Raw genomic sequence first — 16,659 nt, forward strand, 5'->3', positions numbered from 1 at the left:
ATAGAGTCCAGATCCAAATAAAGATTTAGATAATCTCCTAATTTGATTAGGAGAAGTGCTCCATAAAGAGATAAAAGAAGAAGAGGGTGAACTGATCTAGAACACTTGTCAATTCTACTCTCTCTCTCTTCTTCTTTTGTCTCCCAAGAAATCCTAGTTCGACTACAACTTTTGGGACTAATAAAGATCAGTTCTTTCTCTAATTTTTATAAGAAAAATTTAGAGAAATTTCGTGCTCACCTCCCTAGTTCAATCCAAGCAGTTGGATTGTAGTTTTCTTGAAAACTGCGTTGCTGAACTGGCTTCAAGATCAAAGCTACGCCGTCTTCAGTGGAAGCTGATTTTAGTAACTGATTTGGGCGTGAACTTCCACCTTGGAAACTACACTTGTGGTATCCATATCAAGTATAAATCTCCTTCTTTGTTTGGTTTCAAAATCTAGTTTGGTTTTGTTTAAGACCGATCCTAGAAAAATGCAGTTTTTCAAAATTTGGGAATACGATTCTTGGAAGTTCTGGAAATTTTGCCTAGCCATCTAGCATGGTTCGGCCATCCATATGATGGATTCTAAACCTTCCTTAAAATCTATTTCAGACACAGTTTCTGGGCAAACAGGTCCCTCCACCGCAGCTTTAGATGACTAAGTTGCACAGCTGGGACCTCCTCGCAGGTGTCAAATGCCCCATGATCACTAGGTGTAGCCTCCTACTCATGCTCAGACTCGGCTATCACATCCTTGGAGGGTTGCTCTAGCAATACTTCAAAAGTCCCCTGCTTGCATTCTTCTTTGGGAGATTGCTCCAACACCACAACAGAAGGTCTCTGCTCTTGCCCACTCTCAGTCTTGCCCACCAGACCATTGGGGTCTCCTCCAGCATAACCACGGAAGGCTCTTTTTCTTGTTCATGATCACCAAGCACAACATCCTTGCAGCAAGCAACACCTTCACCATTAGCATTTGGGATAATGACCGTATCGTCCACATTAGAGGACTGCTCCTCGGGTAACTTTCACCCCTCTACAAGAGGCTGAAGAGATTTCAAATCTTTGATTAAAATGCCTAATTACAAGCATCACAGTCAAACTAGCGGACTCCACATTGCACACTCCTTATGGCAAAATGAGCAAAGCGTCAAACAAAAGGAAAAACACAGTATGTAAAGAAAATGAAACATACAACTTAATTACACATACCTCCTTACCCATAGTACTTTCAGACGGTACTTGTGGGATGACAACCTCAGGATGACCCTCCCCAACAACCACCTGTTTCAACACAAATGACTACAACAACATGAATAGTCCAAATAACAAAAGAAGCACTAATTGAACCAAACATTATATACACTTACCAATCCAGAAACCTCTGACTCCTTCCTCCGAGGACGAGGAGCCATCTTCTTTACCTATCCACCAGTGACAGGAACTGTGACCACGACAGTAGGAGGAACTGGAACCTCTGACTACACTGACTCTGCATCTACTTTCTCCCCAACCTCAGAAGAAGGATTTGGGAGATCCTGAGCATCACCCTTAACAGATTGCTCCTAGGCCTAGGGCGTTGGGACGTCAGAAAGAACAAGGGCCCCTTGTCGTCCTACGCTTCTTGTGTAAAGCGGGATGGCTGCTCTCACCTTCCTCAACAATAGACCGCTTGCCCTTACGGTTAGTGCTTGTTGGCCCCTACTCCTCAACAGCTACCTAGTTCACCCAGGGAGCACCAGCTTCAGAAAGAGCCTCCTCACCTTGTTCAGTTGTGTAGCCGGGTGGTGGGGCCATTACATAACCAGGGCGGGGCTCAGTAACCATGAACAATTTCATCCCACCAAAAAGGGTACACAAATAGCCCAGACGAATAGACTTACAAACTTCCATACGCTTGAAGCCAGCCAACAAGAAACAAGAAATGCCACAAAAATGATGCATCCAAAAAAAACGTCTTCACTTCCTAATCTCAGAAATTGGGAGTCCATGTCATCGTACCCAAACTGACGGAGGAGACGGTTAGGGTGATATGGTGCAACTTGTGCCTCGCCAGCACGGTCAAGATACATGAGCACACTAGGCCATAGAACGAGATGTGCAACATGAGAAAGAGGATGATCAACATCGACAACACACTCTTGGTCACCATCCTCGGGGACATTAATCCCAACATAGAATGGCATAGCGTGATGCACAGGCTGCGTATACGAGCACAGAACCAAACCATCCAAAGACAAAAACTTCAACTCAATTTCTGCGACCCCAAACTATTTCCCCCTCTTGGCATCGAGCCACTGTTTCCCACGGCAGACCTCCAGAGTCACATCTTTAGTCTGGTCATCATCCAAGGTCGCCATGCTAACAGACAGAGGGGATAATCGTCGAAGCGTCACACTTAGCTAAAAATGTTCACGAAGGAACAAGAATAGAAAAGGGGCAAAAATATAAGAGGAACAACGCTTGCAACTTGGGTCCATAATCTGATGTACAGTGTTGTCCATCTGGTAAAAAACAGCCGAGGAACATTAATGCTAATGGCAACTGATGACCTCCAGCTGCAAGAACGGCAAGAGGAACAAGAATGGCATGGAGGCCATAATCAAGATTGTTGGGGAATTGGAAACGCGACACGACATAGAGAATGAAGGCCGCAAGGTGGCATTGACTGTCCCCCTTTCGAACCATGATGTCAGTTGAGTTCTTGCCCTCGAACTAGTGAGAAAGAAGCAACTTTATGTAACTAACCCCTTCCTTTCTAGGAAGGTCCAAGAAACAGTCCACAAGCCGGAGAAGTCCTGCACTACAGAGCAACTGATAGAACATAGGGTTTTCTAGTATATAACATGCCCAAGCTGAATAGTTGATTGGCGACTTAGAATTGTCTATCTTTGGTTCATGGCACCAGAAGGACATAGAACGCTCCACACAACTGTATAGACGCATCAACTCCTTCCCCTCCATAGCATCAAACTTGCCATTTTTGCCCCTTGACATTGGCATGGGAGGCCAAAAACCTTTCCCGCCGTCAGCCATACTAGCAGATTCACACTCACAAAGAAGGTCCATAGTGTCAACAACCCTTACAAAATCAACAAAGGGACACTTGGATTTCAGAGACTTCTTCTGCCCACGGGGAGCCATTTGCAACACGGACAGGAATAGCAAAGGTAGGAAAGAAAAAAAGATAAATGGAAAGTGAAGAAGAACAAACACACAAAAGCACCAACGAGATTCAAAGAGGAAAGCTGAGTAAAGTGTAACAAACGACCGAACAGAACCTTCTTATAAAAGCTTCTCACGAGCTTGGCAGTCCAAACGGCGCCGTGGAAGACTGAAATAAATGATTAGCAGTCACCCATCGTTGCTCAGCCGAAAAAGTTGGACCAATGCTGGTTTGGTCATCAAGCGAAACGTTTGTTCAACCGAGCAAGGTAGTGTGTTACATGTTCCTGCTACCAGAATCGTTCAACTATGGTAATGAAACATTTGTTCAGATTACCTGAAACCCATAATCATTCTATTCTTCATGTCTCAAGTAAGGGGCTGGCCAAACAGTGAGAAGTTTAGAGGTTTAGGAAGTTTTAAAAGGTATTTTAGGAAATTAAAAATATTTATCGGTCACGTAATATCAAATTTGAACGAAGTATAACGGAAAGTTAACGGTAAAAGATATAAGGGTACCTTAAAAAATTTGCCTAAAAGAAAATTAGACAACAAGTAACGACATTTGTGTCTTTTTGTGTGTCACTTAACGGGTTGGGGACCAAAATTACACGGCAAATTACAAGGCACTAATCGGAAATTTTCTCTACATAAAATAATAAAATCAAGATCGAATTCTACGATAGAGGTTGAAAGAAACATTTCGTCTGCGCATTTCGCTTGTACAAGAATCTGGTAATTCAGTGTTTCAGACCTGGGATTTCCTAGAGTTTTATCTCGTTTTCAGGTAAATTCGAAATCCTGGTCTTGATCTTCTGTTTATTGCATCCTAATTGCTTTTTCTTCCCACATTTTCATCGTTTTTTCCTCTCTGTCAATCATTTCCAAAGGATTGCTTCGATCTAAGATTTTGGATAGGGTTCGAGTGATACAATTTCTCAGAAAGCTTCCGTTTTTGATAGTTTTGACGGTCTCTGACAACTTATATTAATGTAACTTTAGTTTTGTAAGTTCTGTTGGTCGTCTTGTTTGAATTTGTGAGGATTTTGGATTTTTAATGGGAATCATCAATTGGGTTAGTTGGAACTGTTTTGGGATTTTGGTAGGGAGTGATTATTCAGGGAAAATATGGTCTAGGGGTTGATGTTGTTATAACGGCTAATTGGAATGTTGTTCCAGGCGGTTCATGTACATAGAACTTTATCTGCTGTTTTTATAGATTCTGACTCGTTGGAACTCCTCTTGTGTTTGTTTCATTTTAAGTTTGAAATTTAAAAGATTTGGAATGGTATGATAATTTGTTTTCATGTATTTTATTGGGTTTGTTTTACTAAACTTGTTTCTGGTGAATTTTTTAGGAGTATAGGCGAAGAATAAAAACAGACTTTGTTGGATAATTGTGGCTTGAAAGCAAAGAAATGAGTAACTTTCGAAATGACGTTGGAAATCCTTCCCGAGGTATGCTTATTATAGTTTGTAGGCATGTACGTAGCAAAAATATTTAAGATTAATCTCTACTATTACCTATCCTACAAAACAAGCATTATCTATTATTTGAATTAGTGATCACTTTGAAACTGAAGAAGAAAATTGAAGTTAAAAAGATTTATAGAGATTAAAATTGTATGGCTTTTTTTGGGAGCTAAAAAAAGTATGAAGGAACATAAAAGTCATTTCTGCCTTTCATAATAATAATGACAAAACTTCTTTGTCAAATTTAATTTGCTGTTCATGAATTCCTTTTTATTATTTTATATTTTGCAAGCTTTTGTCTTTCTATGTTGGAGCATACAAGCTGTTTTTCTTTCCATGATCAGTTTGATATACTATCTGTGCAGGGAATATGAGGAGATTAAAAGAGCTTATTCTTAAAAGTGATAATCGCTTTTGTGCAGACTGTGGTGCTCCAGATCCAAAATGGGCGTAAGTTCTTGTTGCTTGAAAATTATAGTTTCCTGCTTCTGCTATGCAACTTTGGATAAGCTTCGAATATTTGAAGAACACATACAAGCTTAGCTTTCTACTAATAATGGTTCCATGGTTCGGATATGCAACTCTGAATTGCTATACATGTCCACCATTGGGAAAAGATCTCCCCCATGACATTTCCACCCAAATAGTAAATTATTGCCTTCTTAATACGAATGACACTACATGCTCTATGAAAGCAACAATATCCACAACTAACACTTAATAATAATTATGAGAATGCCTTTCTTTTAAGAAATACACCCTTTTATCTGCAAGAAAGATGCTCATTCCTATATTTCTTATATGTAGATATCGTATACTGATAATTTATTCTACTTTTATTATGACTACGCTATAGTGTCATGTTTCTACTCTCCAGTATATTAGCATGATTCTGCATGTGCACAGATATGTTGATTTCAGTATGTTTTGTTTTATTTAATATATACTTTTTTGAATGTGTTGTTCTGCAACTATGAAGGGGATCATTATCAGGTTCCTCTTGTAGGGGCACCTTTTGATGATTAGCCTTCAATTTCTGTATTCTTAACTTCTAATAACTTGTTTGTGTCGTATAAAAAATGGGATTTAGGGTTTGACATAAGAGAGAGACTTCCATTTTCACCCCTGAAGAGTCATGTTCACTGTTGAGATTGTTTGGGGGCAAGGTTATTTTTGTCATTTCTGCCCTTTTGTATTTGGGCACCCATATGAGGGTTTACTTGTAATTTCTCTAAAAAATATAAAATCTCAAGTTTGAGAGAGTGAACGGTAAATCTCTCTTCTCCATTCGTAACTCCCTATCTCTCTTTTTCTCTTCTCTTCTCCTATTTCCTCTTCTTGCTTTCTTTCTCAATAAAACCCAGATATTGCAAGTTGGTATGAGAGCAACTAGAAGGTCTTGGGAGAATCTTTCTCTACTAGTTTTTGCTTGGAGGATGAGTTACTAACGTCAAATCGTCGTCGGATGACGTCAACAACCCATACAGGTGGTGGCGACAATCTCTAAAAATTGTATGGTTTTATTTGCCCTAATTTTAGATGAATTTTGGTAAATTTCTTATTGTTTGATGCCTCTATGGTTTATTATGGATTTTTTAAGTGAAAAGCGTAGAAATTCCATATCTGGTTTAGAAGCTTGCTTCTCTTGTTTGATGGGTTTTTTATTCTGCAAAACCTGGTTCTTTAGGTCGTTTTATATTTTCGGAATGATCGGAAGTGATCCCGTATTTTTCTGAACCCTAAAAAACTTTTGGGAGTTATTATTCTTTCTCTATTTTACTGCTAGCTAGCTTTTTGGCCCCTTTTCTGACCTTGAACTGTGTTTGATCCTTTCTTTTGGGTTTTCTTGTATTCCGGTTGGGTGTTGGGATGCTCCTTGGTTGCCGAGAAATTTGTTTGTGAGGTATGGAATCACTAAAGGATGTACAAATGGGTTCCAATGTGTTCCCTGGAAACATTGATGTTTCTAGTGGTATGACAACCACTGTAAAACTTGATGGGACCAAATTTTTGGAGCGGTCTCAATTGGCTAAACTTACCATCACAGGGAGATGTAAGTTGGGATTCATTACAGGTAATGAGGTGAAGTGGAAAATTAAAGACCCTAAATTTGCAAAGTGGGAATAGGATAACTCATTGGTAATGCCTTGGCTAGTTTGTTTAATGCAACTAGGGATGGCAATGGGGTGGGTTCGGGGAGGGTTTTGTAAATTCTAGACACTACGTACCTCCCTAAACATCTCAACCCGTACCTGCCCCAAAACCCATAGTGGGTTAGATTTTAAGAATCCAAATGCTCCCCACACATGAAAATGCAAAACCACTTGACCCTACCTTCCCCGCATCAAGGGTAGGGGCAAGTTGGGTTTAGAACTTGCATCAAATTTCCTATTATTTCTTTTTATTTATAAGTGGTAAAAAAGAAAAACAACACAAATAAACAACAAAATTTCCAATTATTTGATTAAGGCATGTAGAAAACACATAAACTATCAATTATCCTTCACATAAAATTCAAAATATTATTAAATTCAACACCCAGTACATAAAGTTTATATGCTTTCCAACAATGTGCAAGTTGGATTTAGCCTAATACCATACCCTACCCATATCCGTACGGATTGTAAAATCCCAAAACCCATCCCCACTCCAAAACTCGTCCTTCAAGCAAAAAAACCCACCTCGTCAAGGTAGGTAAGGGTGGTACTAACTGGGTAGGGTAGAAATTGCCATCCCTAATTGCAACCTCACATTGCTTGTAACTACATATTCTTCTTGACTACCAAAGATATTTGGGATAGGGTTGCCGCCACTTACTCACAGGTTAACAATATTGCTAGAGTATATCAGCTTAGGAGGGAAGCTTGTAGTATGTGTTTGGGGGAGAGAACAATGGTTATGTCTGAGAGAGAGAGAGAGAGAGAGAGAGAGAGAGAGAGAGAGAGAGAGATTGTATTCCCAAATCATAATGCCCTCCTAACTTTCCTTATTTATATTCTGTTGTTACAATTCTGTTATACCAGCCTCTCCACTTGTCCAGTCCACTTGTCTAGCTTGTTATTTATTTTGTTCTAGTGGTTGGCTGTTAGTTACATTCTTTAAAGGCTGGCATAGCCTTTTCTTGTACACCTGTATCCCCTTTATTTGTGTCCCAACAGTCCCTCCTCCCTTGAAAGCGACCTTGCCCTCAAGGTCAAGATGTGGGAATCTATTCTGTAAATCAAAGTAAGGTTCCCAAGTTGCCTCTTCAACTGGGAGACCTGACTACACCACCAATGCCTCTGGTTCGATGTGATTCCCTTTGCGTATCCACCTGAAATCTGTTATCTGAGTGGGCTTAGTTTGAACTTGGCCATCTTCCGAGAATGATGGGAGGGTGGTTGTTACTATTGCCCTGTTTTTGGCTATTTCTTCAGTAGGGATGGCTGCGCCTAGCCCAAAATGGTGTAATTTTGATGTTGCTGGGAGGTCAAGCCTGTATGCCACCGACCCAATGCGTTCCACAATCCGAAATGGGCTGAAGTACCTAGAGCTCATTTTGTTCCACCGGTGGCCTGCTACTGAAACTTGCTTGTATGGTTGTAATTTAAGGAAGAATTGCTCCCCAATTTGGTGCTGGACAGGCCTATGCCTTCTGTTGTAGGAGTCTGCCATCCATTGTTGGGCTCGATGGAGGTGGGATTTGAGATCTTGTAACACCCTATCTTGCTGGAGGAGTTGGTCTTCTATTGCTGCTACTGCTGTAGACCCTTTCTCATATGGGAGTAGGGGAGGTGGGTCCCGTCCATATAGAGCCCCGAAGGGAGTCATTCCAGCTGCACTATGATACGTGGTATTGTATCACCATTCTACCCAATGAAGCCACTTGAGCCACTGACGTGGCCTATCCCCTGCATAGCACCTTAGATAGGTTTCCAAACTCCAGTTGACCACCTTAGTCTGCCCATCTGTTTGAGGGTGGTAGTTGGTAGATTTGAAGAGTTTCACTCCCTATAGTTGAAAAAGTTATGCTCAGAAACGACTCATAAAAATAGGGTCACAATCTAAGACAATAGAGTTAGGGGTACCATGCAGTCGTGCCACCTCCTGAGTAAAAATCTCAGCCACCATGGAGGCTGTAAAGGGGTGGGACAGAGGGAGAAAATGGCAGTATTTGGTGAATCTATCAACCACTACGTGAATGATAGACTTGCCATAGGAAAGGGGATGCCCCGTTATAAAGTCCATGGATATATCTGCCCACACTTATGTAGGAATTGGGAGTGGTTGTAGCAACCCTGTTGGAGACTGGGTATCCGCCTTATTTTTCTGGAAAATGACGCATTCGGCTATGAACTTTTGGACCGAATTTCGCATGCCTTTCCAGTGGAATTGGGTGGCTAGTCTCTTGTAAGTGCGCAAGATCCCTGAGTGTCCTCCTGCTGGGGATGAGTGGAACACTTCCAGAAGCTGCTGAATATGGGCTGAATCCTGTGGTACACCATTCGACGTTTATACAACAGCAAGTTATTCTCCACTGTGCACCCTGGGTGGCTAGTAGGGTCCTCTTGGACCTGTGAACGCAGCTTGCTCAGTTGTGGGTGCCTTTCAGCTTTTTCCCTTAGCTGACCCATGAAGGAACATGTTGGGCCAGTGAGAAGTAATGGAAATAGTTGTGGCTGGAGTGACAATGCATCCGCCACCTTGTTAATGTGCCCTGCCTTGTATTTAATGACATAATCGTAGCCAAGTAATTTGGCTATCCATCGCTGTTGTTCCGGGGATAGTACGGGCTGCTCCAAAAGAAATTTCAGGCTCTGGTTGTCAGTTCGTATGATGAACCTCCTTCCTAGAAGGTAGGGCCGCCACCTCTGAACTGCGAGAACAATTGCTATCAGTTCACGTTCGTATACTGATTTGGCCCATTTCTGTGCTGTCATTGCTTTGCTGAAAAATGCTAGTGGCCTTTCTTCTTGCATGAGGACTGCACCAACTCCTTGGCCTGACGCATCACATTCAATGATGAAGTCCTTTGACTAGGTTGTATAATTTTTCTATCAAGCATATCTTGCACTTGCCTCTCAATCTCTAGTTTCTGAAAATAGGGGTAACGATAGGGCCTTACATTTGTGGGTGCAGTTCTGGGCAGCAATGGAATGCAATGGTCATGGGCACGTTTCGGTGGTAGTTCCTTAGGTTCTTGGAAGATCACTGAGAACTTCTGAAGTAGCTGCTGTAGTTGTGTGCAGCCTTCTTCAGATCTGCTTCCTTGGGCTAGAATGGGACCGCTCTCGTGGGAGTCTATCTGCATTAAAACGATGTGGGCTGGGTCTGCTACTTGTTTCCTTAGGGACACAAGACTAATAGGTCCTGGACCCTTGGACAGCTGCCCTTGAATATGCACCTGTGAGCTGCCCACTTGAAAATCCATGGTGAGATGGCCCCAATCACATATCACCGGACCTAGTTGCCTTAACCATTGGACTCCGAGAACTACATCTGCTCCACTGATTTCTAGGGGGTGTAGATCTACCTCGAACTCATGTCCTTGTATCTTCATCTTTAATTCTGTGCACGTACTGTCGCACACCAGGTTGCTCCCATTAGCTACATGCACCCGGAAGACTGTACATGGTTGGACCGGAATCCCTAGTTGTCTGACCAATGTTTTGGTAATGAAATTGAGGGTGCTGCCACTGTCTATCAGAACCGACACATGGCACCCTTGTACCAGTTCGGTTACTCTCATAGTTTGAGAAGAAGCAAGACCGGTCAAGGCTTGCAGGGATACTTATGGGTATTCCTTTGTCCATTGCCCCCATTCTTGGTTGTCCATTGGCTCTTCAATGTCTGTTGATTGCTCGACATATTCTGTTTCAGGTTGAAGGAAGAAAACTTGAGGGATCTTGCAGCGATGGCTTGGCCCGAATTTGTCTCCACATGCATAACAAAGGCCCTTTTCCCATCGAGCTTGCATCTCAGCCTAGGTTAACCTCTTGACTGAGCCGGGGCCTGAACCAGAGTTGGCGTCCTTGCCTGTGATTCCTACTCCTGATCTGGGCTCCGGTTTACCCAAGATACCTGGTTCTGGGTTTGGTATACCTGGTCTGATAGCAGCTCCTAGAGGTCGATTAATCCTTCTTGCCCGATTCAGTTTGTCTTCATGTAGTCGAGCTAATGCTGCTGCTTCAAGAACGGTGGTGGGCTGCATGGCTTTTACCTCCAGCCGCAATTCTTCCCTGAGTCCACCAACAAAACTGCCGACAAGCGCGTTTTTTGGCCAGCCTTGCATGTGCCCAACTAATCTTTTGAACGCCATATGATAATCTTGGACGGAGCCAGTCTGTTGTAGCTTAGCGAGGTTTTCATCATAGTTCTCAAAAGCTAAGACTCCAAATCGCATGGTTAAGGCGTCAGTGAAGTCTGCCCATGTGTCTCTTGGGTGCCGTCGCCGGTACCACTGGTACCAGACGATCGCCTCTCCTTCCAGGCGTGCAGAAGCTAATGGGACACGATCAGGTCCCTGTGTGTCATGGTAATCGAAGTACCTTTCTGTTCGTAGAAGCCAGGATGTGGGATCTCCCCCTGCGAAGATGGGAAACTCGATTCTTGCTGTTCTTGATCCGCTTTGATGACTGGTGTCACTGTGCTCTTCCTGAATTGGCGCAGGTGGTGCTCGTGCCAGTCGTTCAAGCAAGGATGCAAAGCTTTCTTTGATTTCTTTGATGTCAACCGATATTCTTTGCATTTCTCCTTCCATGTTGTCGACTCTGTTCTCCGTTGCGGATGACCTTGTGCTGGGCATCTTGGCTTTGATACCAACTTGTTAGGAACTGCCTAACTCAGGGACTCTTTCGAGGGAGCCTGCCTCCTGAATGAGAGAGAGAGAGAGAGAGAGAGAGAGAGAGATTGTATTCCCAAATCATAATCCCCTCCTAACTTCCTTTCCTTATTTATATTCTGCTGTTACAGTTCTGTTATACCAGTCTCCACTTGTCTAGTTTGTTATTTAGTTTGTTCTGGTGGTTGGTTGTTAGTTACATTCTTTAAAGGCTGGCATGGCCTTTTCTTGTACACCTGAATCCCCTTTATTTGTGTCCCAACATTCTGGTTATCCTAGAAAGCATTATATCTCGTATATTAAGCAAGTATTTTGGATTTCATTAAATATCCTCAAGCCGTAGAACTTGTCAGTTGCACTTCCTTTAATTGTGAATTTTAGATATGTATTTTCCTTGTTTAATTTTCTTGATCAAGTAGTATTAGACCATATCCAAACCTTGGTTTTTAGTATATATTTGGTACTATGGTCATTTCATGGAGTAAACTGCCACATCAGCACTATGTAAGCCTTATGATTTTACCCAAACCAAGATCTTATTTGGTTGGGCTGATTCATGTCAAACTCGTACTATGAAAGTGCCTTTTGGTGAAAACACCTTTTTGAGGTTTCTTGCTTCTGAGGCGCATTTTCACCTCTTGATGTAGCACCACCATCTGTTACAAAAAAGGAGGAAGACAAGAGGAAGAAGAAAAGGAAGAGAGAAGACAAACCAAATAAGAGAATTTGAAATTTTTGTATTTCTCAAAACATAACATATACAACCCTAACATAATGAGAATTTTGAACTTTGAAGAAACCTAGATACTAAAAATTACAATTAAATCCCTACCAAAGATGAAAATTACACTTAAATCCCTACCAAATATGAAAATTACTGTTAGAGCTAGCCGAATAAGGGTAGATTAGTCATTTTATTCAGTTAAGTTATGTGCTTATGTGGCAGTTCTAATATGACTTCCTGTCCCATACTTAAGTGGGGGCAGTTTAGTCATTGCACAATTAATTAGAGACTAATCTACATTATGGTCGACTGATAGGGTTTAGCTATGAGGTTCGACTGTTCTTCTTCTTCTTCTTCTACTTCTTCTGGTTCAAACTGCTGAAGCCACTGAACAAACATGGTATTAGAGCAGGACGTTGCTCTTTAAATCTCTGATCTTGATTGCTGCTCCTCTCTTATTGTGACATCCTTTTTCTTCTTTCTGGACTGCAAATGGAGAACACAGACTCGACCTAGGTCTGAGAACACTTTGGCCCCTCTTCCTCTGCTCAGAACTTGATCATCTTTCAAAGAGAATAACTCCCGAAGTAAGTGGATGGTCGACTGAAGCTCTCCATCGAGGTTGGTTACCTTTTTTTTGTGCGGTTGGTATTTCTGGGTTGAAAACCCTAAAAAATCAGCTCAGACTGATCAGGACCTAAAGAACTAGGTTGTTCGTAGCCTTGGTTCTTGACCAAAGGTCCAAGAACAGGCTGTGTTTATAGTGACCGAATGGTGTAAGGGTATGTTTGACCCTCTTGGGTGGGTCTGTAGATTTTTTTTTTAAACCTTTGTTGGTCACAAGTGACCTGAATCGACTGACAGGTTACTGCAGTGGTAGTAGTTGATGATTTTGGACTGGTAGTGCCCTCTGAAAAGGTCAGACAGACCTATACCATGTGCGGCAGCTATGGTTGTGTGGTGGTGCTTGTGATGCTCACCCTTTATTGAGCAGCTTCAAGAGGGCTTGTATGTGGTTAGTGAGTTGCTGAATTACTGTCATGGTGATTTATGGCACTGTGTAATCAGTAGTGGTGTGAACAAGAACAAAAGTTGTGTTTTTTTTGGGCTGGAAAGAATGGCCGAACTGCCTACATCAATTTTCTGCCTTGTTGGTGCCTACATCATTTTTTTTTTGGGCTACTGTTAAGGTTTTATTGCTGAAAACAGAATTGGGGAAGAGGGAGAAGAAAGGAAGAAAGAAAAGAAAACAGAGAAGGAAAGAGACAGAGAGAGAGAGAGGCAGTGACTGTTGTAAGGTTCGGTTGCAGATTGGAGAGAACACGAAAAAAAAGAAAAGGACGAGAAGAAGTAGAAAGAGAAAGAGGAGACAATGGCTGGCCTTTGTTGAGTTGATAGAGACAACGATGAGAGTCGGTTGAGCTGCAGCTGCTTTGGTTCAGCCAAGAGTTGGGAAGACGAAGGAGCAACTAGTGGAGGCGTGAATCAGGCTTTGATACTAAACTGATGCACACCTGTTACAAGAAAGGAGGAAGACAAGAGAAAGAAGAGAAGGAAGAGAGAAGACAAGTTGAAGAAGAGAATTTGAAAAATTTCTATTTCTCAAAACATAGCATAATGCAACCCTAACATAAGTTGAATTTATAAGAAACCTAGAAACTGAAAATTACAATTAAATCCCTACCAAATAAGATAATTACTGTTTTCTTGGTAGAAAAATTGCTGAATAGAAGAGAGAAGAAGGAAGAGAAGAGAGAAAGAGAGATGAGAGGATTTGGAGTCAAAATGATAGTGTTGGCAATGCCAACTTTTCTATTTATATTAGAGCGACAAAATAAAAGAGGGAAAAATATAATAGTGCCCTAGTAGTCGACTACTAGGAAAACCCTTCGTCTAGTAGTCAACTACTAGGAAGAGTCTTAGGCTAGTAGTCAACTACTAGGAACAGTCTTCATCTAGTAATTGACTACTAGGAATAGTATATTGCTAGTAGTTGACTACTAGCAACAAAGTACATTATTTCAACAATAGAACTATGCCTCCTTAATTGATTCTAACACTCCCCCTCAAGCTGGAGAGTCTATGTCATATAGTCCTAGCTTGTTACATATATAATTCACTTTCTCTGAACTCAACCCTTTTCTAAATAAGTCTGCCTGCTGATAATCTGAACTCCCATGCTTTGTGCTTATTACACCAGTAAGAACTTTTTCCCTTACAAAACAACCTCTGTGTTTAGTCCTCTCATGAAAAACTGGATTAAATGAGATGTGAATTGCAGCTTGGTTGTCACAGTATAGTTTCATGGTTTTGCTTATTGAGAATCCAACTTCTTGCAAAAGATTTTTCAACCACACTAATTCACATGTAGTGTGTGCCATGGCCTTGTATTCATCTTCGACACTACTCCTTGCTATAGCAGTTTGCTTCTTGCTCTTCCATTTTACTAGATTTCTTCTAAGAAAGATACAATAACCTGTAGTGGATATTCTGTCAGACCTCGAGCCTGCCCAATCTGTATTTGTATAACCAACTATTTCAAGACTTCTTCTTGGCTTGTACAGTAACCCATGACCTGAAGCTCCCTTCAAATACCGCACAATTCTAAGAACTACATACTGGCATAAGGGATGATAGACATTAAGTTCATTCCAAAGATTTCTTATACTGGTATAATACTCGTCAAGGGTCTGATTTCCCTATTGCAGACTAAAATAATCCTGATAAAGCTGATAGACTCTTGTAGTATTGTCTTGTCTAGAATAGAGTCTCCTAGCTTGATCCCATATTTCCTTGGCTGTGTTTAACAACATAAAGTTCACATTGATTTTGGGTTCCATACTGTTCCACAACCATGTTATAATTTGAGCATCCTCTTGCTCCCAATCACTAAAACCTGGACATTTAGCTACTAGTTTCTCCCCTTTTACATGCTTTACTTTCTTCTTAGCCCTAAGAAACACCTCCACTGACTTGACCCATGGCACATAATTTTCACTGTTGAGTTTAATGGATGCCATCTGCACACTTGAAAAATACGAGGAAATCATCATACTAGATTTCTGATCAACACCAACATCTCCCTTTGATGTCATCATGTTTTTCAATTCAATAAACTGATTCTGCCCTCCCCCCACCCCACCAACAACAACAACAAAAAAAAAAAAAAAGAAAAACCAATCTAGACAAAACTACTGCTGTTATTTGAACACTACATCAGTCCACTCACCACCTTACAGCACTTCCTCATCCAACCATCACGACCCAGCACATGATATACCACTCAAACACATTCAGCCATCTCTTTCAACACCAAGAAACTGATCACGACTTCTAACTCCCCAAAACTGTCATCTGACTAGAAACCCCTCTTTAAATTGCTCAGTAGAGGGTTTAAACCACCACGGACATCACTTCACAACCACTAGGGCTGTCACACATGGTGACAGCAGTCCCAAAAATACCAAACTAGGGCTGCCGCACCTCTCTCTCACCTGTAACCCAGATTGCGCAGGCCAGAAAAAAAAATAAAAGAAAGAAGGATTGGTTGCAGTACTAGAAACTGAAACTCGGTCTATTCTGTTCATTTGGATTATCAGACCTGCTCTGATACCATGTTTTCTTAGTAGAAAAGTTGCTGAATAGAAGAGAGAAGAAAGAAGAGAAGAGAGAGAGAGATGAGAAAATTTGGAGTAAAAAAGATAGTATTGGCAGCACCAGCCTTTCTATTTATATTAGAGTGACAAAATAAATGAGGGAAAAATATAACAGTGCCCTAGTAGTTGACTACTAGGAACAGTCTTCGTCTAGTAGTTGACTACTAGGAGCAGTCTTCGTCTAGTAGTCAACTACTAGGAACAGAATACTGCTAGTAGTTGACTACTAGAAATAGAGTACATTATTTCGACAACAGAACTACCCCTCCTTAGCCGACTCTAACAATTACAAATACCCCCTACTAAGAAGAAATTTTATAATTAAACCCAAATTTTGCATTAATCAAAGTAAACTCTAAACTAATGCTGTCTACGCCTAAAATAAGTATGAATTCTATGTGGTGCTTTTGTCTCAAAGTGATCTTCATCACCTCTGTTTGTCCCATGTGGCACCTAATGGTGCCTAGGTGCTTTAAACAAGCATAAACAATTGTGCATTGGGTTTTTGCACACAACCTAGCTATTTTCCCAATTTCCAAGACTAAGCTCAGGTACAAAAATTGCCTCAAAAAACGACCATGGTATCAATCGTATCCTTAATAAGAATGTGGGGTTTCTCCTAGGGTATCATGGTGATTTTCATGAAGCAAAAGTATGGCTACTGATAACTAGTTTGATCTAGTGATGGAGAAATCGTTGCAGCTGGTCATGGAGGTGTCATGTTGAAAAAAAATGTATCATGGATTTAAATATGAAAAGAAACAATCAAACAATAGCTTGATGTGATGAAACAGCTGCTGACGACTAAGGTATATAGTGGTTTAGAATTAGGGTTTTAT

The 16,659-nt window shown here is 41.2% G+C and overlaps 1 protein-coding gene across 1 annotated transcript in view; it reads left to right on the forward strand.

The window, feature by feature from the left end:
- The first annotated feature begins 3,763 nt into the window (after positions 1-3,763).
- Positions 3,764-16,659, forward strand: part of LOC148865478 (putative ADP-ribosylation factor GTPase-activating protein AGD13) — a 56,874-nt gene continuing 43,978 nt past the window's right edge. Inside the window, exons 1-3 of the mRNA XM_088979001.1 lie at positions 3,764-3,934; positions 4,506-4,605; positions 4,986-5,070. Coding sequence (XP_088835127.1) covers positions 4,566-4,605; positions 4,986-5,070 — 125 coding nt within the window. The 5' untranslated portion in view covers positions 3,764-3,934; positions 4,506-4,565. The remainder of the gene's footprint in view (positions 3,935-4,505; positions 4,606-4,985; positions 5,071-16,659) is intronic.

This window comes from Nelumbo lutea, chromosome 3 (assembly GCF_056320005.1).
Source record: "Nelumbo lutea isolate HS-2025 chromosome 3, American lotus-T2T, whole genome shotgun sequence".
Classification (NCBI taxonomy): domain Eukaryota; kingdom Viridiplantae; phylum Streptophyta; class Magnoliopsida; order Proteales; family Nelumbonaceae; genus Nelumbo; species Nelumbo lutea.